General features: G+C 45.4%; 1 protein-coding gene across 6 annotated transcripts in view; it reads right to left on the bottom strand.

Annotated features, from left to right (window-relative positions):
- The window catches only part of SBF2 (SET binding factor 2), a 651,649-nt gene that overhangs the window by 397,917 nt on the left and 226,212 nt on the right, over positions 1-27,520 (bottom strand). For all 6 annotated transcript variants that reach the window (XM_006129315.4, XM_025187865.2, XM_006129312.4 and 3 more), the window contains exon 3: positions 16,319-16,456. In XM_006129315.4, coding sequence (XP_006129377.1) covers positions 16,319-16,456 — 138 coding nt within the window. The remainder of the gene's footprint in view (positions 1-16,318; positions 16,457-27,520) is intronic.

Below are 27,520 nucleotides of genomic sequence, written 5' to 3'. Positions count from 1 at the left end.
GAGCCCTGTGTTAGTCACTGTGGATAGTACTACTTGTCCCACCGCACTGGAAGATGTGATTGAAGAGGAGAGATTGTAATTCTGTGCGAATGTATAGTCAGATGACCAGGTGGCAGCGTTACAAATGTCCTGGAGAGGAAAGTTGCTGAGAAAGGCGGTAGTGGAAGACATTGCCCTGGTGGAATGCGCTGTGATGGTTTCAGGTAAATTTTTATCATAGAGTATATAGCATGTCCGAATGCAGGAGGAGATCCATCTTGAGATCCTCTGAGATGAGTTTGCTTGTCCCTTGGATCATTCTGAATAGGACAGAAACAGTCTAAGGAACACTCTCCAGGCTCTGGAGCGGTCAATATAAAACACAAGTGCCCTGAGGACATCAAGACTGTGCCATGCAGCATGCACCGGACTGGTGTGCGGCTTAAGAAAAAAGACAGGTAAGTGTAAGGGTTCAATGACATGAAAGGTACTTCGGGGAGGAACTTCAGGTGGGGTCGAAGTATAACTCTGTCTTTGGTGAACACCATATACAGGGGTTCAGCCATCAATATAGCGAGCGAGCTCTCACTCCTACTGGAAGTTATTGCAACTAGGAAGGACGCCTTCATCGACAGATGTGACCAAGAGCAGGTCGCTAGTGGTTCAAAGGATGGTTTTGTCAAGCTCTTGAGTACGTGGTTCAGATCCCAGACTGGAACTGGTGGACGGACGGGTGGGAAAGTGTTCTGTAGACCCTTAAGGAACCTCTTGGTTATCGGGTTTGCGAGGAAGGAAACCCCTTGTTCGGTGCAATGAAACGCTGCTATGGCAGCCGCATGTACTTTAATGGTGCTAAGAGAAAGGCCTGACTATTTCAGGCATAAGAAGTAGTCCAACAGGATGAGGAGGGGAGAGGATTCCAGGGTTGTCATATGTGAGCGCTTGCACCAATGAGAAAATCTATTCCATTTATAGAGGTATGTTCTCCTGGTGGATTGTCTTCTACTGTTGATCAGTATTTCTTTCACCATTTCTGAACAGCTGTTTTCGGCATCCTGGAGCCATGAAGGAGCCAGGCATGGAAATGAAGCTTGTGGAGTTCTGGATGGAGACTCCTCCCGTGGTTCTGCAAAAAATGGTCGTGATAGAGTGGGAAGGCGTACGTATCTATCCTTGTCATCTTGTGAAGGTAAGAATACCAAGTCTGTCTGGGCCCTGCTGGTGCCACTAGTATGACTCGAGCCTGATCTGTCCTGATCTTATTGAGGAACTTGTGTAGGAGAGGAAAAGAAGGGAAAGCATAAAGGAGAGGAGCATCTCACCTGATAGAAAAGGCGTCCTTGAATGAGTGTTTTCCTAGGGCTGCTCTGGAGCAACAGAGGTGACAGTTGGAGTAATGGACACAGGAGTCTGCCAGATATTATCCACCAGGTCCATAATAGCTTCGTCCATGGGGAGTGCTATTCGGGAGGTAATGGAAGGCTATAGTGTGCGTAAGAGCCAGTATTGTTTCTCTTGTACCTCCTGTAGGTCTCGCTCTTGCAACAAGGCCACTCTTTGGAAGAGGTCTTGGAATTTCTTTGAGTCATCGCTGGATGGTGGGGGTTTCAGCCATAACCGCCTCAACGGGTGAGGATGAGGAGTTGTGTAAAGGGGATCTATCTTCCCCTTCTGAGAGGGAGTCCTGTATCTCGGAGTGAGCAGGAGAATAGGGCTCAGTTACCGAGGTGGTAATTGGAGGAGAAGCATGGGGTGGTCTGGAGACGGTGGAGAGGGCACGATGGTGGGTCTTCTTAGGGCATGAATCCCATGGCTGCCATTGAGTGGTATATGTCAGTGGTGGGTAGCCATACTGCTGTGCATACCATGGTGGTGAAGGAGGAGGGTATGCATATGCCACAGAGCCGGGTTGCCAAGAGGGAGGTCTGTGAGCAGGACTGGAGTGTTGGGAAGAGAATCTACTCCTTGATTCCGTGCACACCTTGCTCGGAGATCATGAGATGTTTAATGATCTGCGTGAGTGCACTGACTGGATGGAGGATCCCGGTGAGATTGTTGCCGTTGGCGTGCGGCTCCTTACTGGGGATCGATAGCACGCATGTTCTTGAGACGGTGCCGAGGTGTGTGGTTTACTCAGTGCTGATGTCAGCCCCGGTGCCGAGTGATCCGGTGGAGGCATGCTGGTGCGGGGCTTCTTTGGCATGGACATCGGTGCCGTTTGAGCCTGTTGTCTCGGTGCCGAGCGATCTCTATGTTGGCCAGCCGATGCAGCTGGTGCCATTGATGCAGGCGGTGCCAATGGTCTCTGTTTCGGCTCTGAGTGGGCTCTCATGTCTGGTGCTGGCGTCTTGGATGGTGCCATTCCAGATGTGTTGGGCCTACTGCGGTGCTGACCCTTGCAGTCATCAGTGCCGTGGGTACCAAACGGGCTGGAGAAAGACCCATTTTTGACACTGTAAGGCCAGAGGGGGCAGAGAGACAAGATTTATCCATACCCTTGCTCTGGGAGGCCAGTTTTGGAGCTGCTGGTGCATCCTCTGACAGTGGTCAAAACAACTTCTCGTAGAGGAGAGTTTTCAGTCTGTTCACTCTATCACAGCGCACTCTAGCCATGAGTTTCGAGCAGTGGGGACACTTGTGTCTGATGCAACTCCCCCAGGCACTTTATACACTTAGAATGCCCATCGGAAATGGGCATAACATCCCAGAACGTCTCGCACCTTTGAAAGCCGGGAGATCCCAGCATGAGGTGCAGGGGAAAGGTGGCAAGTTGCAACTAATTTTTTTTTAAACTTTTGATTGGGGCGGATTGGTAGGGGTAAAATAACTTGGATACTGAGGTAACTAATGGGATTAACTGGGTTTTTGATGGTTTTCTTTGACAGAGGTCGAGAGGAAAAGAGGCTCTGTCTGCTGCCAAGGACGGTAGAGAAGGAACCGAAGGGCTGCGCCGTGTGTGTGCCTAACAGACTCCAATGACACAGGGGGCAACACAGAGCGTACACGGCACAGTGGAAACTGCTGGAAAAGTCTCCGGTCGCCAGTGAGGATGCACTAGCACCCAGAGTGGAACACCCATGGGGACGTCACTCGACGGAGAACCATGTCTGTCGGGGCCAGGCTGGGGCTATCAAGATTACTCAGGCCCCATCCGTCTGTATCTTCTAGAAGACTCTGGGAATGAGAAGAATGGGTGGGAAGGCAAATAGTAGGTACACCTCTGGCCCCCAAAGTGAGAAGCATGACATTGCCCAGGGAGCCATGCCATATGCCTGCTCAGGAGCAGTACTGGGGGCATTTGGAGTTCTCGTGGTGGCAAAGAGATCTATCTGTGGTCGCCCCCATCGGTGGAACAGCTCTTGGGTGATCTGATCATATATTTCCCACTTGTGTTCTGTGAGGAAGTTGTGGCTGAGGGTATCTTCCATTATGTTCTTGTCTCCAGACAGGTATTCTGCCGAAATGATAATATTGTGGAGGATGCACCAATTCCAAATCCTGATCGCCTCTGCACATAACAACTGGGATCTTGCATTCCCTTGACAGTTGATGCAAAACATAGTTGTCACATTGTTAGTGAGGATCCGCATGGAAGAGCCTTGGATGTAAGGGAGGAAGCGCTTGCAAGCGTTGTAGACTGCACGAATCTCGAGCAGGTTTATGTGTGGTTTTGACTCATCTTTGGACCATTTCCCTTGTGCAAACTGTTGTTGGAAGTGTGCCCCCCCACCAATCCCATCAGTAAGGCATCTGTCATAATTTGTTTGGACGGCTGGTCCCGGTGGAAAGGCACCACACTGCAGAGGTTGCGTGCCTGTGTCCACCATTGTAGAGAGGTGAGGACTTTTGGGGGAGGCGAAATTTGCCAGTGGAACTGATGGCTTGCTGGTGTGTACACTGAAGAGATCCAGTGTTAGAAACAACGGAAGAGCAGCCTGGCATGTGGGACCATATGTGGTAGCCACCATGAGCCCCGTAAGTTTGAGGCACATTATGATAGGTACTGTTGGGCTTGACAACATGACAAGATTTCTTATATTGTCGAACCGGTGATTGGGGAGATAGGCTCAAGCTGTTGTGCAGTCTATACGTGCTCCTATGAACTCCAAAGATTGTGTGGGGCATAGTGTGGATTTCTGCTCATTGATAATGAAGCCCCGCGACTGAAGCGTGGTCTTCGTGAATGAGATCATATCTTTGATGATCCATTGTGAGGACCTCAGATAACACAATTGTCTAGATAGGGGAATATTTTGATCCTATTGCACCGTACGGGAATAGTGTGACCCTCCTTGATGACTGCCTTGAGCACAGGTCTTTTATTGTCTGCAAGATTGTGCATGAGTTCTGTTAATTTCATGTAATTGTCAAAATCATGATTTGCAAGCAGTGCTGTATAGTTCGCTATGAGTAGCTGGAGGGTTGATAAAGAGCACACTTTTCTCCCAAACACATCCAGGTGTTTCTGATCCTTATCCTGTGTATATTTTTGTTGTTGTGAGTTCTTGGATCTTTGATTGGCAGTGTCAATCACTAAGGAGATTGGTTGAGGGTGCAGGTCGAGCAAGTCCATGCTTTTAGATGGCACGAAATACTTCCTATCCGCCCTTTTATTGGTTGGAGGGGCCATGGCAGATGTTTGCCAGACTTCATCGGTTGCCTTAAGGATTACTTCATCTAGAGGTAATGCGATTTTGGACTTCGCGGAGGGCTGTAGATTCTTTAGGAGTTTGTGTTGTTTCTCCTGGACCTCTGATAAAACTACCTCCTGACTAGCAGCCACCCTTTTAAACAGATCTTGGAATTACTTGATATCATCAGTGGGTACTGCGTCATTTGGAATAACCGCTTCATCAGGAGAAGATGAAGAATTATCATTCGGATCAAATCGGTGGATGGTTGGGTCATCTTCGATCTGTCCTTCCTCTAGATCTGAGCCCTCAGAAGGGTTATGTGATGCACCTGAGTGCATGGAGTGCAGTGACATTTGTGTGGGTGTAGGTGGTTCAGTGGAGGTGTCATGGTGCCCAGCAATGATAGGAGGAACATAGGCTATGATGAGTATCATAGTAATGCAAATCAGTGTGCTATGGAGGATGTTGGTAATGAGATGGTCTGCATGCCCCATAATATGCATGTGCCCTATCTGGGAGGAGTGTTGCAAGGAGTACATGCTGCCTGTATCCCCATGGTTGACACTCAATTGTGATAAGGACAGTGACCATTGCAAGATCCTTGGTTGTAGTGAGGATCATGAACGGTGTCATGGTGAAGGCTCAAAAGGAGACAGGATGTTAGACCCCCTCCCCCCCCCCCCATCATGTTCTGGTGGCGCTTGTGTTTTGCGACCTGAGGAACGGCGATGGGATGCAGGCTTGCAACCCATTGCTGCACTGGTTGGCACTTGTGGTAATGACATGGGTGTAGCCGTGACCCTAGAAGATCTAGAGTTAGTGTAGGGCACCAAGGGGTGGCTGGAGCTAGCCCTATCATATCTCTGTGCCATAGGTGAATGTTGTGCCGTAGGTTGGCAATGTGCCCTAGGCAAGCCAGGTGCCCTTAATGCCAGTGGTGCCTCTGTCACCACAGGGCCCTTGCTAAGGTGCCCTTTTTGTGGTAGCTAATTTGAGGGCTGTTTCTAATGTGCCTTTGAACCTGTTATTGAGGAGGCTTGAGACTTTGCTGTGCCTGAAGTGCCTGGCTCATCTCCTTCGCTAATTCTTGAGGGGAGAGAGCGGGCTGTGAGGGTCTTGTTTCTGAGCGTGTTCTCTGAGGAAAAGGGCTTGGATGTTTGCCCTGAGGAGAAGTTGCATGCGAGCCCTCATTGCCCCCTTGATAATCATGGGAGTTCAGGGCTCTATCCATAGACTGCATGCACATTGTGAGCTCCCTTTCTTTGCGAGCTCCGGTTGTGAGGCTATGGCAATGGATGCATTTCTGAGGTACATGTGTCCCCCCCAACAGAGTGCATATTCGCTATGGGCATCAGAGGCTGGCATAAATTCTCAGCATTTGCCACATCTTTTCTTCTTAGGAGAGTATGGCATGTCTCCTAGAAGCTATCTATAGCTGTACAAGCAGCTGAGACCGCTTGTGGGTTGCTGGTTTCTGTTTCCTTTTGGTTGCTTGCTGCAGCTTGGTATTGCATGGCGATAAAAGCTGGCAGATGGCAGCTTTTTTTTTTCTTTGTAAAAGGAAGGTAAGTCTCGAGTGCCTCAGGACTACCTAAGCTGATAAGGTGGTTCTGCTTTGTCCTGCAGAGTGTGCTGAGAAGGAGAGAACTGAGCTCTGTCTATGGCCAAGGGCGGTAAAGAAGGAACTAAGGAGAAGTGCATGCTACTTCAATGGCGGGAGCGCTGCTCTCTGCTCGTGCATGCACAGCATTGCCCAATCACTGCACTCAAAATCTCCGATCTGTGGTGCCAGGATGAGCCGGACATGAACTGTGGAGCACACATGGGGACATCACTCGAAGAAGAACTCTAGTTTTCATAACAATGAGGTTCTGCTGTATTTAGATGACTCAGAATCAGATAGGTATATAAGTTTCATTGATGTTAATGGGAGTTAAGCAGCTATGTGCTTTTGAAAATCCTGTAGGGGCCTAATTGCATTTTTAGGCATGTAAATACCTTTACAAATCTGGCATGTTCTGTACAACTGATATGCAGCAACTTCATTGGGTGGGAAAATAGGAAGTTCTGGGGAGCTAGACACGCTCAATTCAGGATTCATCAAAAAATTTTAACAGCAATCCTCTAAAGCTCTAATGAGCATCTCAAAATGAGAGTTGTCAGAATTTTGCTTTAGAAATCTTGAATTGTCATGTAGGCAGCAAAAAGTCCCTGGCCTAGGATTATTGTCTTTTCACATTTCAATTCCTTATTCCAAAGCATGGAGATGCTAGAGCTGTTTAAAGAAATGGTTGGACCCAAAACAAGTTGCATGAATAGATGAACTTAAGAAATAAAGATTTTATTTCCCACACAAGCCATTAAGGGGGAGCAAAAATAGGACATACAAAATAAAAATTGTGTCAGACAATTTCATGCTCTATGAAATGGACTTATGGACATAAATATTCATAACTCAAAGGTAGTTTGAGCAAATTCTTTCATGTAACCTATCAATCGTCATGTCATAATCCGCTGGTTCCGTTTATTTTATTTTGGTGTATGTATCACTCTTGTGTGTAAACTTAGACATAATGAGAATTTTACGATATTTTATTATTTTAAATGTGTAAATGGAAAGACATCACGGGTAATTTACTGCTGGGAGGCCTCAATGTCTGAGCAATCATATGCAAATAGTCTTTTGTCCTTAAGTCTTAGCAGTGGTTGTTAGGGAGCAGCCAGATGAATCCCCATGCAATAAGGGAATTCTTTAAAAAGAATAGGAAGGTCTGAGTCTTTTGTATTTGGCTGGCTTGACACACCCTAAGGGTACGTCCAGACTACATGCCTCCGTCGACGGAGGCATGTAGATTAGCCAGATAGGCAGAGGGAAATGAAGCCGCGATTAAAATAATCGCGGCTTCATTTAAATTTAAATGGCTGCCCCGCTCTGCCGATCAGCTGTTTGTCGGCAGATCGGGGCAGTCTGGACGTTCCCCTGTCGCCAGAAAACCCTTTTGTCGACCGCCCCGTTATGCCTCATCCCACGAGGCATAACGGGGCGGTCGACAAAAGGGTTTTCTGGCGACAGGGGAACGTCCAGACTGCCCCGATCTGCCGACAAACAGCTGATCGGCAGAGCGGGGCAGCCATTTAAATTTAAATGAAGCCGCGATTATTTTAATCGCGGCTTCATTTCCCTCTGCCTATCTGGCTAATCTACATGCCTCCGTCGACGGAGGCATGTAGTCTGGACGTACCCTAAGAGGGTGAACCAGAGACACCAGGGGAAGAAAGATGACCCTGGTTTGAAGGTACAGCTGGAACAGAAACAGTTTTAGAGTGAGTTTATAAGTTTGTGCTGAGGATTTTAATGTTAGAATTAGCTAAGCATTTTTTATTACCTTTCATTTGTAATCTACTTTGCTCTGCCAATTATCACTTATTACCACTTAAATCCTACTGCTTGTACTTAATAAAATCACTTTTACTTACTATCAAGCCCAGCATAACCAATTATTACTTGGGGGAGCAATCAGCGTGCACATTCACCCTTTCATTCTTAGAGGGGCTCACCTAAATTCACTGGGTTTTTTTTATCCCATTTGGGGAGTGGTATCCCAGGAACTTGGGCCCTAAACTGCATTTTCTTTGGACCTGAAGAGGTTCAGTGTCTGCACTGTTTTTTTTGGGGGGGGGGGGGGGGCAGTGATCTCAGCTTGGTGCCATGACTGGGAAAGACCAGTGAAGCTCGCTCAGCAGGACCAAGTGGTGAGAAGCCGCAGAGAGCGAGAAGGTCCAGGAAGCCCCCACAGGGGTCTTCTGTGACCTCACCCAATCACAATTATGCATATGTAACAATATATTTAGATAGTGTTTTGCTAACATTTTTTCATAACACATAATCAGTGCTTTTAAAAAACTAATATTAAGTTCCTGCATGATAGGAAAACACTTCAAAAGTTTTGCAATAAAATGGAATATTGGAAACATTTATGGATGGAAAGTCAGTTATATGGTGCCTACTGCCAGGATTAAAGTCTCTCCCTGAATTTGCAATCTCGTACATCCTCTGGGTCAAGAAGGCCTGGGGACATTAGACTTATAGACTTTAAGATCAAAGGGACCATCAGGATCATGAAGTCTGACCTGCACATTGCAAGTCACAGAATCATACCACCCACTCCTGTAGTAAACCCATAACCTCTGTCAGTTATTGAAGTGCTCAAATCATGACTTAAAGACTTCACATTATGTAGGAATCACACAGCACTGGAATGACAGGAAAAGGAAAGCAGCAATTCCAGCTAGAAAATGGAATTGTTGAGACGTAACGATAGTCCTGGCCAATCTATATGGCTAGAAGGATGTTGGCTTCTATTATGAGAGACAGGGAAGAGGAAAGGAGCTAGGAAAAAAGAAGCAAATGTTCACAGTTCCAATAAAGATGCTGAATTCCCTCTGATTTCCTCAGAAGGGGGAACATTTTAAAGTATGCACTTATGTGGACATTCCAAAAGCATATATTGTCCAAGGCAATATGATCACATTATGCAAATAAAGAACTGAAAAGATTTAACCATAAATAAAAGAAGTTTCACTATTTCCTTCATTTTAAAAACTCAGTATCAATTTAAATAAAACTTTCTATTTCTGTTTTCTAACTTGTTTGCTATCTAGTGGCATCAATAATGGGGAAAATACTACTGGAACACCATTATTAGGAAAACAGTAATCTGTCTGGTTATTCTAAACTTAACCTTTTATGTGTGGTCTACAGCATACCTTCAGATTTATAATAAAAAGAAAAATTTCAGGAGCAAAGAATACTAACTATAAAATCTTCCACTTATATACAGAACTGTAACAGACATTACTTAATCACTGTATTACATGATATCTATTTTTCAGAATATTTAGAATGTGATGACAGAACACAGTAAACAACAGTCTTCCAATATCTCAGAGGGATAGCCATGTTAGTTTGTAACTAAAAAAACAAAAAACAAAAACAACCTTAAAACCAAAAATGGTCCTGTAGCACCTTAGAGACAGACTAACAAAAATAGCCCACAAAAGCTCATGATACTATTTATATATTTCTGTTATTCTCTAAGGTGCTATAGGACCATTGTTGTTTAAGTTTTTCATATGTTATAGACCAGGGGTTAGCAACCTTTTCAAACCAGAGCGCTAAACTACATCAAAATTCAGAAAAAAGTAGTCAACAAAGAGCTTGTATATAAGAATATCATTTGCATGACTGAAAATACACTTCTTAATATTATTGATAATTAACATGATGATTAATAAGAAATGAAACATTGTACTCAGACTTTATTTAATGGAACTTCTGCTGCTGCTGGGGATGTAGTATGTGGGAGTACAGGAGTCAGGGTTCAGGTGTATGAGGGGCTCAGAACAGGGGACTGGGGTGTGTAGGTGGTACAGGAGGCAGGGTAGGGCACTGGGAATTGGAAGTAGAGTGTGTGTGTGGGGCGGGGGTAGGGAGAAGAGATTCTGGAACTGGATTACCTTACCTGGCCAGGGCTGGGCTGCACCACTTGGGCAGCAGTAGCTGGGCAAGGGGCTAGGCCAGGATCACCACAGCCGGATTGTGGCCTCCCCTCCTACCTGTACTACACTGCTAGCCCTTCCTGTGGCCAGATGGGGGCTAGAGTGTGCCTGTCCCAGGATTGGGGCCAGAGACAGGACTCTGAAGCCAGATGGGTGCTAGGCACTTTTACTTTCTCATGTTAGTTTACCAAACTTCATTTTAAATAAAGTAAAATATTGTGTCCAACACAAAAGGTTTCAACATTGTCTTTATTTACGACAGGGTTGGGGAACTTTTTTTGGGTCGGGGACCACTGACCCTCAGATAAATCAGTTGGAAACCACACAAGAGAGAAGCAAAAAAACAACCCCTACAAAAAACCTCAGCCCTCACTGATGTGGCCCCCAACTAAGACACCTCACACCCCTAGCGCTCCAGCCCAGTGAGGGGCAGGGGGGCAGGGAGGACTGAGGTTCAAGGCTTCAGGCCAGATTAACTCTTCTGGGGTTCCAGAAGATTAACTCTTCTGGGGGGCCCTAAACTCTGGGGTAGGGCCAAAAATAAGAGCTCCAGTGTGCAGGACAGTGCTGCCAGTGAGTGGAATAGGGATGAAGGTACAAAGAAGGGCCACTAGGATGATCCGAGGAATGGAAAACCTATCTTATGAAAGGAGACTCAAGGAGCTTGGCTTGTTTACATTAACCAAAAGAAGGCTAAAGGGAGACATGATAGCTCTCTTTAAATATATTAGAGGGATAAATACCAGAAAGGGAGAGGAATTATTTAAGCTTAATACCAATGTGGACACAAGAACAAATGGAAATAAACTGGCTAGTAGGAAGTTTAGACTCAAAATTAGACAAAGGTTTCTAACCATTAGAGGACTGAAATTCTGGAACAGCCTTCCAAGGGAAGTAGTGGGGGCAAAAGACCTATCTGGCTTCAAGATTAAGCTAGATGGGTTTATGAAGAGGATGGTTTGATGGGATAACATGATTTTGGCAACTAATTGACCTTTCGGTATCAGTGGTAAATAGGCCAATGGTGGGATGATAGGAGTTATTATAGAGAACTTTTTCCTAGGGATATGTCTAGACTACATGCCTCTGGCGACAGAGGCATGTAGATTAGACTACCCGTCATAGGAAAATGAAGTGGCGATTTAAATAATCGCCGCTTCATTTAAATTTACATGGCTGCCGGGCCGAGCCGATCAGCTGTTTGTCGGCTCAGCGCGGTAGGCTGGACGTTCCGCGGTCGACATCAAAGGCATTTGTCGACCTCCCAGGTAAGTCTCATTGCAGGAGGCATACCTGGGAGGTCGACAAATGCCTTTGATGTCGACCGCGGAGCGTCCAGACTACCGCGCTGAGCCGACAAACAGCTGATCGGCTCGGCGCGGCAGCCATGTAAATTTAAATGAAGCGACGATTATTTAAATCGCCACTTCATTTTCCTATGACGGGTAGTCTAATCTACATGCCTCTGTCGCCAGAGGCATGTAGTCTAGACGTACCCTAAGAAAAACATTCTAACTTTAAGAACAGATAAACTCTTAAATTAGCTTCCAAGGGAGATTATAGAATCCCTACCATTGGAATCTTTGAAAAAGAAGTCGGACAATATGTTAGGGATCACCTAGGTTTACCTGGTTCTACTACAGTGCAGGGAGCTGGACTTGATGACTTGTTTAGGTCACATCCAGCCCTACATTTCTATGAATCTTCTGAATACTGCTCTTAGGGCTTATCAACACATTCCAGTGTCAGTGGCAAAAGAAATAATGAGTTGACTGTTTTTATTTTTCTCAGAGCCTCATAGAATTTAAGGTCGGAAGGGACCATTATGATCATATAGGCTGATATTCAATACACTGAAGCCGCAAAACCTCTTCCACACCTGAAATAGTCTCCTAATCTCTGGCTTAGTTACTGAACTCCTCAAATCATAATTTAAAGACTTCTAGTTAGAGAATTCACACTTTATGCCTCCAACTAACTTGTGCCCCTGGCTGCAAAGGAAGACAAAAAGAAAAACAAAAATCGGGGTGTCCACCAGCCTAGCCCAGGGACAAATTCCTTCTGAGCACCCAGTATGGCAATCAGTTAGACCCTGATTCCTAGTTTGAATACCTTGGGTACTCAAAATCTAAGTAGAAAGGACATATGTAGTCATTTGAAGAAGGACTAAATAATCTGGTGGATATATGCTATCTATAAATAGCCAAATAGTTAAAATGAAATCCATATTTTATATTCAATATATTCACACTGAGACACTGTCACAAGGCTAAAAGTGGACACTGGAAGCTTGCTTCACAATGTTAAATTCAAGACTCTCACTTAATTTATCTCAATATTTAGATGCAAGTTTGACAATTTTAAAGCCACTGAAAGGCTTACACAGAAGTGTGAATTTACTTAATATTAGGATCCTATTGGGTGTGTCTACACAGCAGGGCTTAACTTGAAATAATATAGGTCAAATTGTGTATGTCAATTGTGTAGCTTATTTTGAAATAGCTTATTTTGAAATTGGGAGCATCTACACAACACTTATTTCAAAATAAAGCACTGTTCCTCTGACTTCCCTTACTCCTCATATAGTGAGGGTTACATATAATGAGGAGTTAGATTCAGAAGTCCTCCAACTTGACAGTATTTCAACACTATTTTGAAATAGTCCACATCCTGACAGCAGGTAGTTATTTCGAAATAACCCTACTTATTTCAAAATAATGTTGCTGTGTAGATGTACTCATTGTGTTACACTTGGTAGGCTTTTAGGATATAATGTTTTGTTTGTACAAAGACATTTGTTGTTCAAGGTATTTAGAGAAATGACTTGTTACTGTTCTCTACCTTACAGGGAAACAATGTACCATGAAACAATACAATACAATACAGATTACTGCTTTAAATGTTAACATAATTATCTCATCAAATCAACTTTGGGGTCCATGTAGACCTGAAAAAATTATTTGCTTTTTGAAATACAGGCAGTCCCCGAGTTACGCGGATCCGACTTATGTTGGATCCGCAGTTATGAACGGGGTTTTTCTTGCCCTGGAGGACGGGAGCGGCGGGACGCCCAGATGCGCCGCGGTCCCGCCGCCCGCGTCCTCCGGGGCGAGAAAAGCTGCTCCGCGTCTCCCTGGTCTGCTGGGGGAGGGAACCCCCTCGCCCCCAGCAGACCAGGGAGATGCGGAGCAAAGCCGCAGAGCACGCGGGCAGTGGAACAGCCCAGACGCGCCGCGGCTGTCCCGCTGCCGGCGTCCTCCGAAGCTTTGCTCCCCGTCTCCCTGGTCTGCTGGTCTCCAGCAGACCAGCAGACCAGGGAAACAGGGAGCAAAGCCTCGGAGGACGCCGGCAGCGGGACAGCCGCGGCGCGTCTGGGCTGAACCGCTGCCCGCGTGCTCCGCGGCTTTGCTCCGCGTCTCCCTGGTCTGCTGGAGACCAGCAGACCAGGGAAACAGGGAGCAAAGCCACGGAGGACCCAGGCGGCGGGACCGTGGTGCGTCTCGGTCCGCCACCCGCGTCTCCCTGGTCTGCTGGGGGCGGGGGGCAGCGCAGCTAGTGCGCCTCTCCCCCCAGCAGACCAGGCTTTTCTCTGGACGCCTGTGGTAGAGCAGCTGGGGTGCTGTCGGTTGGTCCCGTAGCGCCGCTCTGGGCGCTACTGGACCAACCCGACAGCACCCCAGCTGCTCTGCCCCAGGCGTCCTGATTCAGCCGCTGCTGGTCAGTTTCAGCAGCGGCTGAATCAGGACGCCTGGGGCAGAGCAGCTTGGGTGCTGCTGGGTTGGTTCAGTAGCGCCGAGGAGCGGCACTACTGGAGCAACCCAGCAGCACCCCAGCTGCTCTGCCCCAGGCATCCCCAAGTCAGCCGCTGCTGAAACTGACCAGCACTGACTACAGGTAGCCCGAGGCAGAGTTGCTCTGCCCCAGGCTTCCTGGAATCAGCCACTGATCAGTTTCAGCAGCAGTTGACTTGGGGACACCAGAGGTTCTTAAGTTGAATCTGTATGTAAGAACTGGCGTCCAGATTCAGCCTGTTGGAACTGATCAGCGGCTGATTCCAGGAAGCCCGGGGCAGAGCAACTCTGCCTCGGGCTTTCTGTAGTCAGCCGCTGGTCAGTTTCAGCAGTGGCTGGATCTGGATGCCAGTTCCGACTTACATACAGATTCAACTTAAGAACAAACCTACAGTCCCTATCTTGTACGTAACCCGGGGACTGCCTGTAACTATTTTGGAAACTCAATCCTTTTAAAAGCTTTTTCCTGAGTTAGAATAGTAAATACAAATCTACACTGTTCTCAAGACTAAAAATTATTGTCCAGGATTTTATTGCTTAACATTTAGGTCCTGGACACAGAGGCTCAAAGTTTAGTTTGTTTAATGAGGCATACCATTTTTATTAAACTTCAGTGCTTCAACAAGATTATCTTTCATTAGAGTTGTATGTGTGTTAAATTCTTGTCTAATGACCCTGTAACATGGCACGTCCACTTATCTTTAGGCTTCATAAAGAAACAGGAAGTTTGGCTATAAACAATGCAGTCATGGAACAAGCTTCACCAAAGCAAGCTCATCTGAAAAATATGTACCTTCTGAAGATGGGCAAGAATGACATTTTATAGACCCAAAACCCTGCTACTTTTTGTGTGTGTCTAATTATTAGGCAATATTAAAAATAAAAAAAATGATTTTTGTTAATATGGGACCAAATTCTTTAATGAGTATTTCTTGCAATAAATTAATTATTTAAAAGCAACTGCTGGAAACTGCAGCCTCAATAATAACCTAATCAGAATATAGAGAATATAAAATGCACAATGATGAAGAAGAATGTGTGTGTGTAAGCTTTAATCAGACATGGATGAATTTCCACAGAAAATCTCTTTCCTCACTTTAAAACAAAGAATTTTCTTAGTTTAATCTATGAAAATATCAGTTGATCTTCAATGAACAGTACAGAAACAAAGTCTATCCAATTTTTTACTACATTTCTACAATTCAATTCCATTATTTTATTTCCCAGGAACTCATGTTAAAATACTGTACATTTAAAAGAAATTGAGTGCACCCAAGATTATTCCTGCTACTCTTAAAATTCTAATTGTTTCTAAAAGGTACAACATACATTTTCAGCTATTCAGCAATTATTCAGTGAACTTGTCAGTAGCAGTGTACAGTAATATTTCAAATCCAAGAATGTGGAAAACATACAAACAATATATTTTAAAAAGCTAATTGTGAAATAGCATTTTTTCAAATAAATCTCTCTCTTTTTATTAAGGAACAAACAATTATGGATCACAGTGTATTAGATAGGTAATTTTAGAAACACACTAGTCACAAACTCAATGTCAAAATTTACTTGTGATTATACAAAGTGATATTATATGTTGGAATTAAAATTTTCAGTAAGAAATACATTTCATGATTATGAATTGCATAAAGTTTGTTCTTGGTTTCTTCCTACTAAGGATTCATAATGAAATGTCACTGTAGAATATTTTAAGTAATTTACACCAAATGGGAAATAATGTGCCTTTTGAACTAAAACTGTTCAAAAATTAATAAGACTTTTTAAAAAAAGGATCACTGTTGAATAGTTACTACCCAAAAACTGACTTACCTAAAAAAAGTATAATATAGACTTTCACTTCTAAAACTTTATTGCTCCATTAGTTTTGCTAATTAATGTAATTAAACAAATGAGTACAACTGTGAAACGGTATCTAGAGTACACAGTTACACAACATTTAAGATTTAAAACAACATATAGAATTACAATATTTTGTTTTTAATCTGAAAGACACAGCCAGCAGAGGGAGTAAAAGTTAACCAACTCCATGGAGCAGAGTTGACATAATCACAAAGAAGTAAACCACCACCATCTGGTTTGCCCTGCATAAAAAATAAATGCGAAAAATAATTGCTAGACAGAAAAAAATATGGTGTAAACACTTTTCTTCTAATTCTTTTAAGAATTTTTTTAACATAGTAAAGGGTAAAAACAAAGGGATCCCAAAGAAGTTTGAGTTGTCTTTTGAATTAAACAAACACTCTATTATGAATATTTATTGTTTTCAAACTATCTCTATTGTTTATTGTTTTCAAAATGCCTCTTTCATACTCATTATTTTTGGTTCCAAGAGATTACCTGCAGATTGATCTCTGCTTCATAGAAAGTTAAGCATGAACAGTAGTGCCGTTCTGAGTCTATGTCAGTCAAAACCACCACAAAGAACGTAGGCTGCTTTCTCTCTCTAGACAACTGCCATCCTCCAGGCTGACAAAACTAAAGAAAACATGAAAAAAGCATTAAACAGCAATAATACTATTTTTAAAGCATCAAAAATAGTTTAACATAGCCAAAGTTTTCACGAAAAAAACATAAAAAATAAATAGTACAAATGAAAGTATCTGTGTTCAATAGTATGCAATGATACTCTTCAAAACAAAGAAAGCTACATACCAAGTCTCAGGTCTGATCATCAGCTGGTGTAGATAATCATGTTTCATAGATTTCAGTGGAATTATGACAATTTACACCAGCTGAGGATCTCCTCCCTTGAATCTGGTATTCTGGTCTTCCTAGGTGTATTGATCAAACACTGGTGGCAAAAGGACTTGTGGATGTATATGGAAAGAAAATATGACTCCAAATTCTGATGTAGACTTTACAAGGGAACTTGCACCTAAAGTTATTTCTATATTCTTTTACATAATCTCTTCAAATAAATTGAGACTGCAACAATATGAAAGATGAAAGATTCTGAAATTCTGGAAAAATACTCCAAACATTATGAGGACTGAAGCTTAATAATTTAATAGGATATGTGTTTCCAGCAGGTTCCCCTCCTGTTTCCTATTATGGAGCATGAAAGTAAATTTGAACATTATGTATCAAAAGAAATCCAAGCAGAGTATTCAAAACATTATGACAGTTGCATAATAAGGACAATTTTGGCTGCCTTTAACAGGTCCCAAGAACTTAGTGGTAAAGTACATTTATAACATGTAAATTGCTAAAACAGGAATTCTAATTGCTACTTTGACCAGAATTTTCTCTTTTAAAACATCCACAGTTTATGTCTGCTGATTGGCTGAGTCTTGGTAGGGGGAAGGACTTTCAGGCAGTCCAGGGCTTTATAAAGCAGTGAGCAAGTGACTAAGGAGCTTGTAAACAGGTGAGTGCTAACAGGGACTTTAGAGAGGGAGTTCTCCAGGTAAAGGAGAAGCAGATATAGGACTCTTGAGGGAAGTGGCTGTCTGCAGTGTGAGTTGTGTTTGGGGCTTTCTTGCTGTGTGCTGAACTTGTGTTTGTGAGTGAGGTTTTTTTTTCCTTCTGTGTTTGAGTGAGGTGGATTCTCCCCCCCTTCTTCCCCGCCGGGATGGGAGCAGGGACAGAGGGCAGCTGGATTGGCTGGGCCTTTGAGCAGCTGCACATGGCTGCTATCCGGTAGGCCCATTATGGGGCTGTGCATATCCATGAGTCCCTGAGGGAGAGTTTCACACAACGATACCAGTGACCCTCTCCTCTGGACCTCCCCACAAGGGGCCTCTGCATTGCCTCTCCTCCCACAACACCTCTCCCCCCTCACCTCACCTCCCCTGCACAGACAATAAAGTCCACATCTCTAAGCTGAGACCAAAAGGGCTCGGGTCAGACAAAGGCGATGTGCTTCAAGCAAGGCCACCTGAGGCCTAGACAGACGGCCCTTTCCTGCAGGGGCACGGATGTCCCAGGGGAGCCTCACTACTGCCATGTCCCGGGGACAAGCATACTTGGGAAGGTGACGGCCAGATTGGGAGCCTGCATGCGTGGGGGGAAGAGGGGGCGCACAGGGCGGCTAGGTGTCCCTCTGTACCACGCACACACCGGGTCCAGCAATGGCAACATCCCACAGGGAGAAAACTTGTATCCCTGGCTGCTAGAGGAGAGAGGGGCAAGGTTTTAGGGTGAGGTGTGTGAGTGGCAGATGCTCCTCTTTCTTGCTGTGCTGTCCCTGGGAGTGGATGCTTCCCCCAAAGTGTGGGCATGCCCATGTGGCACTCCTGAGTGAGTGTGTGTGTGTGTGTGTCTCCATGTCCCCAGCTTCCTTCTAGTGGTGGCTTGTGGTAGGAGGGTGTCTCACCCCAGTAAGGCAGGCCTCTTCAGACACCCTGTGAGCTGGAGCACAAGGGTCCTCTGTTGCTGCCTCCTGGGGCTGTGTGCCCTGGAATGGCACTCCACGTGCACCCACATGCACAGGCTGCTGTATGATCCCCAGGCCGAGAAGGCTAAGAGAGGAGCGCACAGCAACCCTTCACTCCCCACCATCTGCACCCGTGTGTGTCTAAGGCAGTGGTCGCCAATGAGTAGATCAGGATCTCCTGGTAGATCTTGGAGCCTCTGACAGGTGATCCTGACTGGTGTGGCTGGGAGGCTGTCAAGTGCTGGTACTTCAGCTGCCTTTCCCTGTACAGCCCTGCTGCTCCTACCCAGAGCCTCAAAGCTACCTCCTGGAAGCCTCCTGCTTGCTGTGCAGGCTTGGGAAGACAGAGGCAGGGAGGCGCTGATGTTACTCTGTCCTTTTCTCCTATACCCCATCTTCACAGAGTGAGAAGGGTGGAGCCTCAGCAAAGGGGTGGGGCAGGGGCAGGAGCAGGGCCTTGGAGAAGAGGTGGGGCAGGGGTATTTGGGTTTGAGGTAGATACTGTATTCAAATTCAAAAAGGAATCTGGTGCTTAAAAAGGTTCAAGATCACTGGTCCAGGGAATATAATGGCACTCATCTGAGGGGTCTTCCCTGGCTTTGGATGATGCCTGGGAGATATCCTTGGTGAGGGATACCAGCTGCAGGGTAAGCATGATGTTCTGGCTGGCAGGCATGGAGATGGTATTAGCCTCCTCTGGCTCTTCCTCCACCACCACCACACCCCTACAATGGAGGGGATGGGACTTCCCCTCTCCCAGGATGCAGTGGAGCTGGCTGTAGTAGGGGCAGGTCTGGAGTGCTGCCTCAAACCAGGAGCTTTGTGTAGGCCTGGTGCAGTTCTTTGGCCTTCATGTGCATCTGCTCCTGGGTGTGCACGTGGCCAAGGCTTTTGTCCATCTACCATAAATGTCCACATTCCTGCATCTGGTATGGAGATCCCACTGGTTCTCCTCCTCACCCCAGATCTCAGGAGATCAAGAATCTCCACACCAGATTAGGATGGTGCCCTCCTCTTTCGGATCCAGACAGAATCCTGGGAGCTGCCTGGGAAAGTGCTGGCAGCTATGGGGGGCTCGGCTGGAGCAGTGGGCTCGGCCATGGCAGCAGAGAAGGCTGTGCAGGGTCTTGCTGTGTGGCACAATGCAAGCAGGGCCTTCTTCATGCCACAAGCCCTTTCCCTTTGGCCTGGAGTTTTAAGGGCTGCAGGGAAAGGGAAGCTATAGAGTTCTGATTAGTGTGGACAGAGCGACCAGCAAGGCAACTTTGGGATTTCCTGGAGGCCACTTATTTCTAAATAACTCCTGCTGCCCTGTCTACACATGTCCCATTCTGAAATAGCTATTTTGGAATAGGGCTTATTCCTTGTAGAATGAGGGTTACAGAATCTAGAATAAGACTCCTGCTTGCTATGTAGACACTCGCAGAGTTATTTGGGAATAATGGCCATTATTTGGGAATAATGCTTCTGTGTAGATGTGCCCTAACATCATCAAAAGCTGACAAAAGGGGTGCTGTAATTATCATGAATAAGTCAGATTATAAAGAGGAGGCTGCCAGACAACTCACCAACACCACATTCTACAAGCCTATTTCCTCTGATCCCACTAAGGAATATCAAAGAAAATTACACCATCTGCTCAAGAGACTCCCTGTTTCAGTTTATGACCAAATCTATACAAACATACTTCCAGAGTCCCAACCAGGAGTATTCAATCTGCTACTCAAGATCCATAAACCTGGAAATCCCAGATGTCCCATCATCTTACACCTTACAGCAGGATTGTTCAGCTCTCCTCACACCCTATACCACCATTGCTCCTAGCTATGTTCAAAACATTATTGACTTCCCGAGGAAACTACAGAGCATTAGTAATCTTCCTGAAAATAACATCCGAGCCACCATGGATGTAGACACTCTTTACCCCAATATTCCACACAAGCATGGACTATAAGCTGCCAGGAACTATCCCTGATGATGCCACAGCACACCTGGTGGATGAGCTATGTGACTTTGTCCTCACCCACAACTATTTCCAATGTGGGGACAATTTATATCTTCAAGTCAGTGGCGCTGCTATGGGTACCCATATGGCCCCACAATATGCCAACATTTTTATGGATGACATCGAACAACATTTCCTCAGCTCTCGTCCCCTAACATCTTTCCTCTACTTATGCTATATTGATGACATCTTCATCACAGGGACCCAAGAGAAGGAGAATTTTGAAGAATTCCACAGGGATTTCAACAATTTTCATCCCACCATCAATCTCAGACTGGACCAGTCCACACAAGAAATCCACTTTCTTGATGCTACAATACAAATAAATGATGGATACATAAACCTACTGACCGCTATTCTTACCTCGATGCCTGTAGCTTCCATCTAGGACACATCACACAATCCATTGTTTACAGCCAAGCCCTAAGATACATCTAGATTTGCTCCAAATCTCACAGTCAGAGACAAACAGCTTCAAGATCTTTATTAGGCATTCTTAAAATTTAAATATCCACTTGGGGAAATGAGGAAACAGATTAGCAGAGCCAGACAAATACCCAGAAGTCAACTACACTTGTCATCACCTACAGCCCACAGTTTAAACGCCTCCAGCACATCATTGACAATCTACAACCTATTCTGGAAAATGATCCTTCGCTCTCACAGGACTTGAGAGACGGGCCAATCCATGCCTCTAGACAACCCCCCAACCTGAAGCAAATCCTTTCCAGATTTTCAGCCCAGATACACTCACTCAAGAACCTATACCTGCATCAAACTCGGTTGCCAGCTCTGTCCACACATCTATATAAGCAACGACACCACAGGATATAACCACATAAGCCACAATATCAGCGGCTCATGCAATAGCACATCCTCTAATGTGATATATGCCAGCAATGCCTCTCTGCCATGTATATTGGCAAAATCAGACAGTTTCTGTGACAAAGGATAAATAGACACAAATCAGACATCAGAAATGGTAATACACAATCCTTCAGGGGAACATTTTAACCTGACTATTCATTCAATCATGGATTAAAAGTAGCCATTCTTCAACAAAAAAATGTCACTAACCAGTTACAAGAGGGAGTCTGTAGAACTGGAATTCATCAACAGATTTGACACACTAACTGGTTGACGTATTACAAAGCCAATTTGTCCTGCCTTTAGCATCTGCATTTCCATATCAAAAGCTGTATGTGGGACACAGGCAGCCTACTTAATTAGCCTAATTAACACTGGTCCTACAATTGATAGATATTACTTCTGCTGTTATTTTTCAATATATCTCTATACATTGGTTTCTGTTATATGAAAGCTCATGATTCTATATATTTGGTTAATCTGTAAGGTATCTTAGTCTATGTGTTGTTTTTGAAGTGTTACGCTATATCAACAAAAATAATTATCAAGGCTTTATGTCAAGGTGAAAAATGCACAGTTAAAACAAAGCAGGTTCAGAATAGGGACTGGTGTCAAACAAGTATACTTTATTTCATCTGTATTTGGCATTGTAGATTTTGCAGGAAACATAACCTGACAGCTCAATCAACATTCAAGTAAAGATGAAAGCACTGTCCAGTATTGTAAAAATGATGGGGCTAATAATCAATTATGAAAAGAAAATCTAATGACAATCCCAGCAATTCTGAACTCAAGCATTAATTTAGAAGGTAAAGAAATACAAGAAGTGGCTCAGGAGAGTTTCAAATGCTGCCCAGATGATTAGCAGAGCTCCCACAGCTGGGTTTTGTTTTTACTGGTGCATCTTCGCACATGCCTCAATAAAACAATTTATTCTACACATGGATGGAAAAGGTTAAAGGGAACATTGAAAGTAATAGATATTAAATGGAATGAATTTACTGTAAATGCTGAGATCTCACAGACAATTCACTAATTCCTTATCTTTTAATTATCCAAAAAGGAAAAGGAAAATATGTCATGTTAAGGATGAAGTTAAAGTGTCTGACAGTAGATAGCAAGAGAAACTTGCAAAAGGAGCCAACTTAGGGTACAGCTAGACTGTGGGGAAATGTGTTTGCTCTTCCTCTTTTTTTTTTTCGCAGAAGAGCAAACATGCTTTTTTAGGAAGTCCCTATATTCCTCATTCCATTAGGAAGAAGGGATATTTCAAAAGTGGGGTTTTTCCCAAAATTTGGCCCAGTCTAGAGGGGCCAAATTTCGGAAAAGCTTCTTCCGACAAAAGTATCAGAAAAAAATACACAAAATGTCCTTGCAGTCTAGTTGTAACCTTAGGGACATAGCAACATAGAAGGAATGAAAACAGCAGGCCAGGATAGATAGGAATAATGGAGCCTTGTTCATGCCCTAAGTAACATCTGACATCACGGAGAGGATTCAGATTAAAAAACAAGCAACGAGGTTATAATTGAAATGAGCATTTTCATATTCACATTTTCTGATTATCCTCCTCATTTTGTCAGTCATAGGCTTTCTAGAGTAAATAATTTCCCAAATCAATAAAAGGAACTGAAAGGCATTTAATACTAACTCCCCATTTTCTACCTTAAGAATTATATAGAATTTGACAACTGGGTGGCTCAAGTGGACAGATTTTTCTAGGAGACTCCCTTAAGCTCATGGCACAGTTACCTTGACCCTACAATTTGCATCGTGAAGAACTCTGGTTACACCTCAGTAACCTTCATTGCCTAGCATTCTGGAACAGAAAAAATACATTTTAAATTAAATTCCTGTTATAATTACAAATATTTTTTCCTGGCCAATGATAATTTCACAAATAGCATAGTCATCCCACAAAATTAGCATACAGTATTTTGGAAATAGCTCTTCGTTTGTTCAAGGAAAGTGTGTGCATGCATGTGCATACATGCACACCAAGACACAATTTAAAAATCTTTTTGAACACAGCTCTTGCTGAAAGGCAAATATATAGGTTATTAGTTACAAGCAGAAAACTTAAAAATTCCATAAAAATTCTATGTACAGTATTTGCATTCATAAGTATGCCAGGAGCTTCACCCATTCCTCATGTTTACAGCTTCATAACATCAAGTTTTAGTATACTAATGAATATTACAGAAACTTTTTTAAGGTGGAAGTTTTCAGCTAAAAAAAAAGCTGTGCAAAATTCCTTTTTTCAATTAATAGTGAAATGTTGAAAGAATGTACTTATGGTGCTTGAGTGTGGAAGACAAGAGAGGGTGCTTGAATGCCTCATTTGGTGACCCCAATGTTGACTCTACATTTTCACAGTGACATTACTGAGCATCTACTGAAAAAGAAAAAAACAGAGGTTTAAAATAGTGTTCTGTTAAAAATGAGTCCAATGTTTGGCTCCTTTGAGAGCACTGAAGAGGTTCCTCAAAGGGATATAAAATATCATTGAATGTGCTTCACAAAAATACTCAACAATAAATACTGTTAAGGTGGAATTGTACTAACACATATTCAGTTGAATCTTTTTGGCAAAAGTTAGAGCAATGGTAGTGTTTAATTCCCTGTCTTTCCAGATCACTGTAGAAGGAGCAAAGCAACTACCTGCAACTTTATGATCGCCACAGAACTTAACTACAATTCAATGTTAATGCATCCCAGAATCATGTTAGAATGGGTGCTAAACCTAAGCAAAGATCAAAGTTAATAGACAGATGGCTAAGACAGGAAGGATACCACTCAGAAAGTAGTTAGCACGCTCAGTGGTAGAGGCCCCACCAACCTAAATCAAGATTCAGTCCATTAGCATATGAATTGAATTTGTGTATGTAATGTAATTCCAGGCTCTCTCTGTGAATTTGGCTTGAGGCGCAATCGACGGGACGCACATCCCCATCCATGCCCCAGAACACCAGGCCTCCCTGTATAACAACTGCAAGGGGTACTTCTATGTGATCCTGCAGACCGTGTCTGACCACCAGGGCCAGTTCAAGGACATCAATGTGGGCTGGTTTGGCAAGGCACATGACGCGCGGATGTACCGCAACTCCTCTACGTACCAGAGGCTGCACACTGGGACTTTCTTCCCCGACCGCCACATCAGGGTCAGGGACGTGGACATGCCCATCTGCCTGGTGGGGGATGAGGCCTGCACCCTACAGCCCTGGAAGATGAAGCTCTACACAGGACACCTGAACCCTTCCCAGCAGGCCTTCAATGCCAGGCTCAGCAGGGCCTGCATTGTGGTCGAGGGGGCCTTCGGTCGGCTGAAGGCCCGATTTAGATGTCTCCTCACCCGCCTCGACCTCTCCAAGCACAATATTCCGCATGTGGTGGCGGCATGCTGTGCACTCCACAATTTATGTGAGAGGACAGGAAAGGCTTTCCTGCCAGGCTGTATGGCAGAGGCTGATCGCCTGGCTTCCCAGTATGCATAGCCCCGCACAGCTGCCATCCTGGAGGCCCTCGCAACTTACATTCCACCCCTACCTCCTTCCCCTTTCCCCTCCCTAACCCCCCTTCCTGATGTAAAATAAAAACACCCATGTTGCCACAAAAAAATCTATTTAACATAACTGGGGAGGGGGGAGGGAGAGGGGAGGGGAGAAACCTGGGAGGAGGGAGCTGGAAGGGGGAAACAAGGGGAGGGGAAGCTCAGGGTTGGGGGTTTTGCCTGCCCTCCTTTCTCCCAGCACTGTGGGTGTGGGGGGCCTCGGAGTCCACGGGGAGGAGTGAGTAGGGAGGGTGAGGCAGGAGGGACAGGGGGTCCGGAAGAAGTGGGAGGGGGAACAGGGGTGGGAGGAGAAGCAAGACAAAGACGGCAAGTCTCCGCACCACTACGTCCTGCTATCCCCCGGAGTGTGAGCTGGCCTAGGACTGCACTCCAGCCCCTGGGCTGCCTATAGTGTGGTGTCTGGGGCCAGGGGGAGGAGAGATGTGCCCTGCCTCTGTGTAGAGGGGGTGTCTGGAGGGAGAGCAGTGTCTCTCCCCAGAGTCAGGAGCCTATCATGTGCCTTCATGCATAGACGTGTGTGGGGAACAGGCCAGGGCCCCTGCATGGCACCCAGCTGGGGCCACATGTCCCAGCTGGCATGGCAGATGCACAGGTTGCCGTCTGCTCTGTGGTCGGCAAGGCCCACGTGCACGGTCCCTGGGTCCCCTCTTCCCCCACCCCCGCCCCACATAAGGGGACCGTGATGGCACTCACATGTGGAGGCCTCCCCGGCCTCGGATGAAACTGCTGATGGGCTCTCTGGTACGTAGGGCATGCTCCCTGCAGGCTCCTGGCTGTCGTCCTCCTCCTCTTCCCCTGTGTCAGGGGCAGGGCCCTCTGCCCCAGGGTCAATGACCACCAGGAGGGCACAGATTGTCTGACCCCCCAGGATGCAGTCCAGAGCCTCGTAATGTGGGAAGGTGCCCGGGTCAGCCCCTGGTTAGGAGCCCCTGACATAGCCTGCCGCAGCTCCATAACTTTTGTTCGCACCTCCTCCTGGCTGCGCACGTGGTCTCTGGTGGCTGGGCTGGCAGCCATGCAGCTGTAAACGGCCGCATTCCTGTGCCTAGTGCAGAGATCATGGGCATTAGAGACCTCCCCCCAAACCTCAACGAGGTCCACAATCTCCGCACTAGACCAGACAGACGCCCGCATTTTGCGGCCCCTGGGAGCTGCCAGCATGGTCCTGGGGAGAGGTGGAGGGCTGGGTGGCAGCAGGTTGCTGGCTCATGCTGTGCCAGGTGCACAGTCTGCTGGCTGTGTGCTGGCAGGCTTGCAACTGGCACAGGCACTGTGGCCAGAGTCTGCCTCTTTAAGGGCTATGGGAGTGGGGCGGAGAGCAGACGAGTTTTCCTGGTTGCACCCAGAGTGGGTACCAGGGCTCCCTGGGAAGAGCTGGAGGCCCCCTATTTCGAATTAACTGTCTACACAGCACTTAATTCAAAATAGCTATTTTGAATTTGGCATTACTCCTCGTAGAATGAGGTTGATCAAATCTGAAATAAGCGCTCCGCTATTTTGAATTAAATTCGAAATAGCGATTTGCATGTATAGACGCCATTGAAGTTAATTCAAAATAATGGCTGTTATATCTAATTAACTTTGCAGTGTAGACACAGAATCATAGAATCACAGAACCATAGAACTGGAAGAGACCTCAGAAGGTCATCTAGTCCAGCACACTTCTCTAGGCAAGACCAATCCCAACTAAATCAACCCGGCCAGGGCTTTATCAAGCCGAGACTTAAATACCTCTAGGGATGGAGGCTCCACTACTTCCCTGGATAACCCATTCCAGTGCTTCACTACCCTCCCAGTGAAATAGTTTTTCCTAATATCGAACCTGGACCTCTCCCACCACAACTTGAGACCATTGCTCCTTGTTCTGCCATCTGTCACTACTGAGAATAGCCTTTCTCCATCCTCTTTGGAACCTCCCTTCAGGAAGTTGAAGGCTGCTATCAAATCCCCCCTCACTCTTCACTTCTGCAGACTAAACAGACGCAACTCCCTCAGCCTCTCCTCATAAGTCCAGCTCCAGCCCCCTAATCATTTTGGTTGCTCTCCCCTGGACCCTCTCCAATGCGTCCACATCCTTTTTGTAGTGGGGGGCCCAGAACTGGATACAATACTCCAGATGTGGCCTCACCAGAACCGTATAAAGGGGAATAATGACATCTCTGGATCTGCTGGCAATGCTCCTCTTAATGCAACCTAATATGCCATTAGCCTTCTTGGCTACAAGGGCACACTGTTGACTCATATCCAGCTTCTCATCCACTGTAAACCCCAGGTCCTTTTCTGAAGAACTACTACTTAGCTGGTTGGTCCCAGCCTGTAATAATGCTTGGGATTCTTCCGTCCCAAGTGCAGGACTCTACATTTGTCCTTGTTGAACCTCATCAGATTTCTTGTGGCCCAATCCTCCAATTTGTCTGTGTCACTCTGGACCCTATCTCTGCCCCTAGCTTAGTGTCATCCGCAAACTTGCTGAGGGTGCAGTCCATCCCCTCATTCAGGTCATTAATATAGATATTGAACATAACTGGTCCTAGAACCGAACCTTGGGGCACTCCACTAGAAACCGACCGCCATCCTGACATCGAGCCGTTGCTCACTACCCGCTGGGTCCGACCTTCTGGCCAGCTTTCTATCCCACTTACCATCCATTTATCCCATCCATATTCCCTTAACTTGCTGGCAAGAATATTGTGGCGGACTGTATCAAAACACTTGCTAAAG

Source organism: Pelodiscus sinensis, chromosome 4, assembly GCF_049634645.1.
Source record: "Pelodiscus sinensis isolate JC-2024 chromosome 4, ASM4963464v1, whole genome shotgun sequence".
NCBI classification, from domain to species: domain Eukaryota; kingdom Metazoa; phylum Chordata; order Testudines; family Trionychidae; genus Pelodiscus; species Pelodiscus sinensis.
This window is presented reverse-complemented; position numbering and strand designations above follow the sequence as displayed.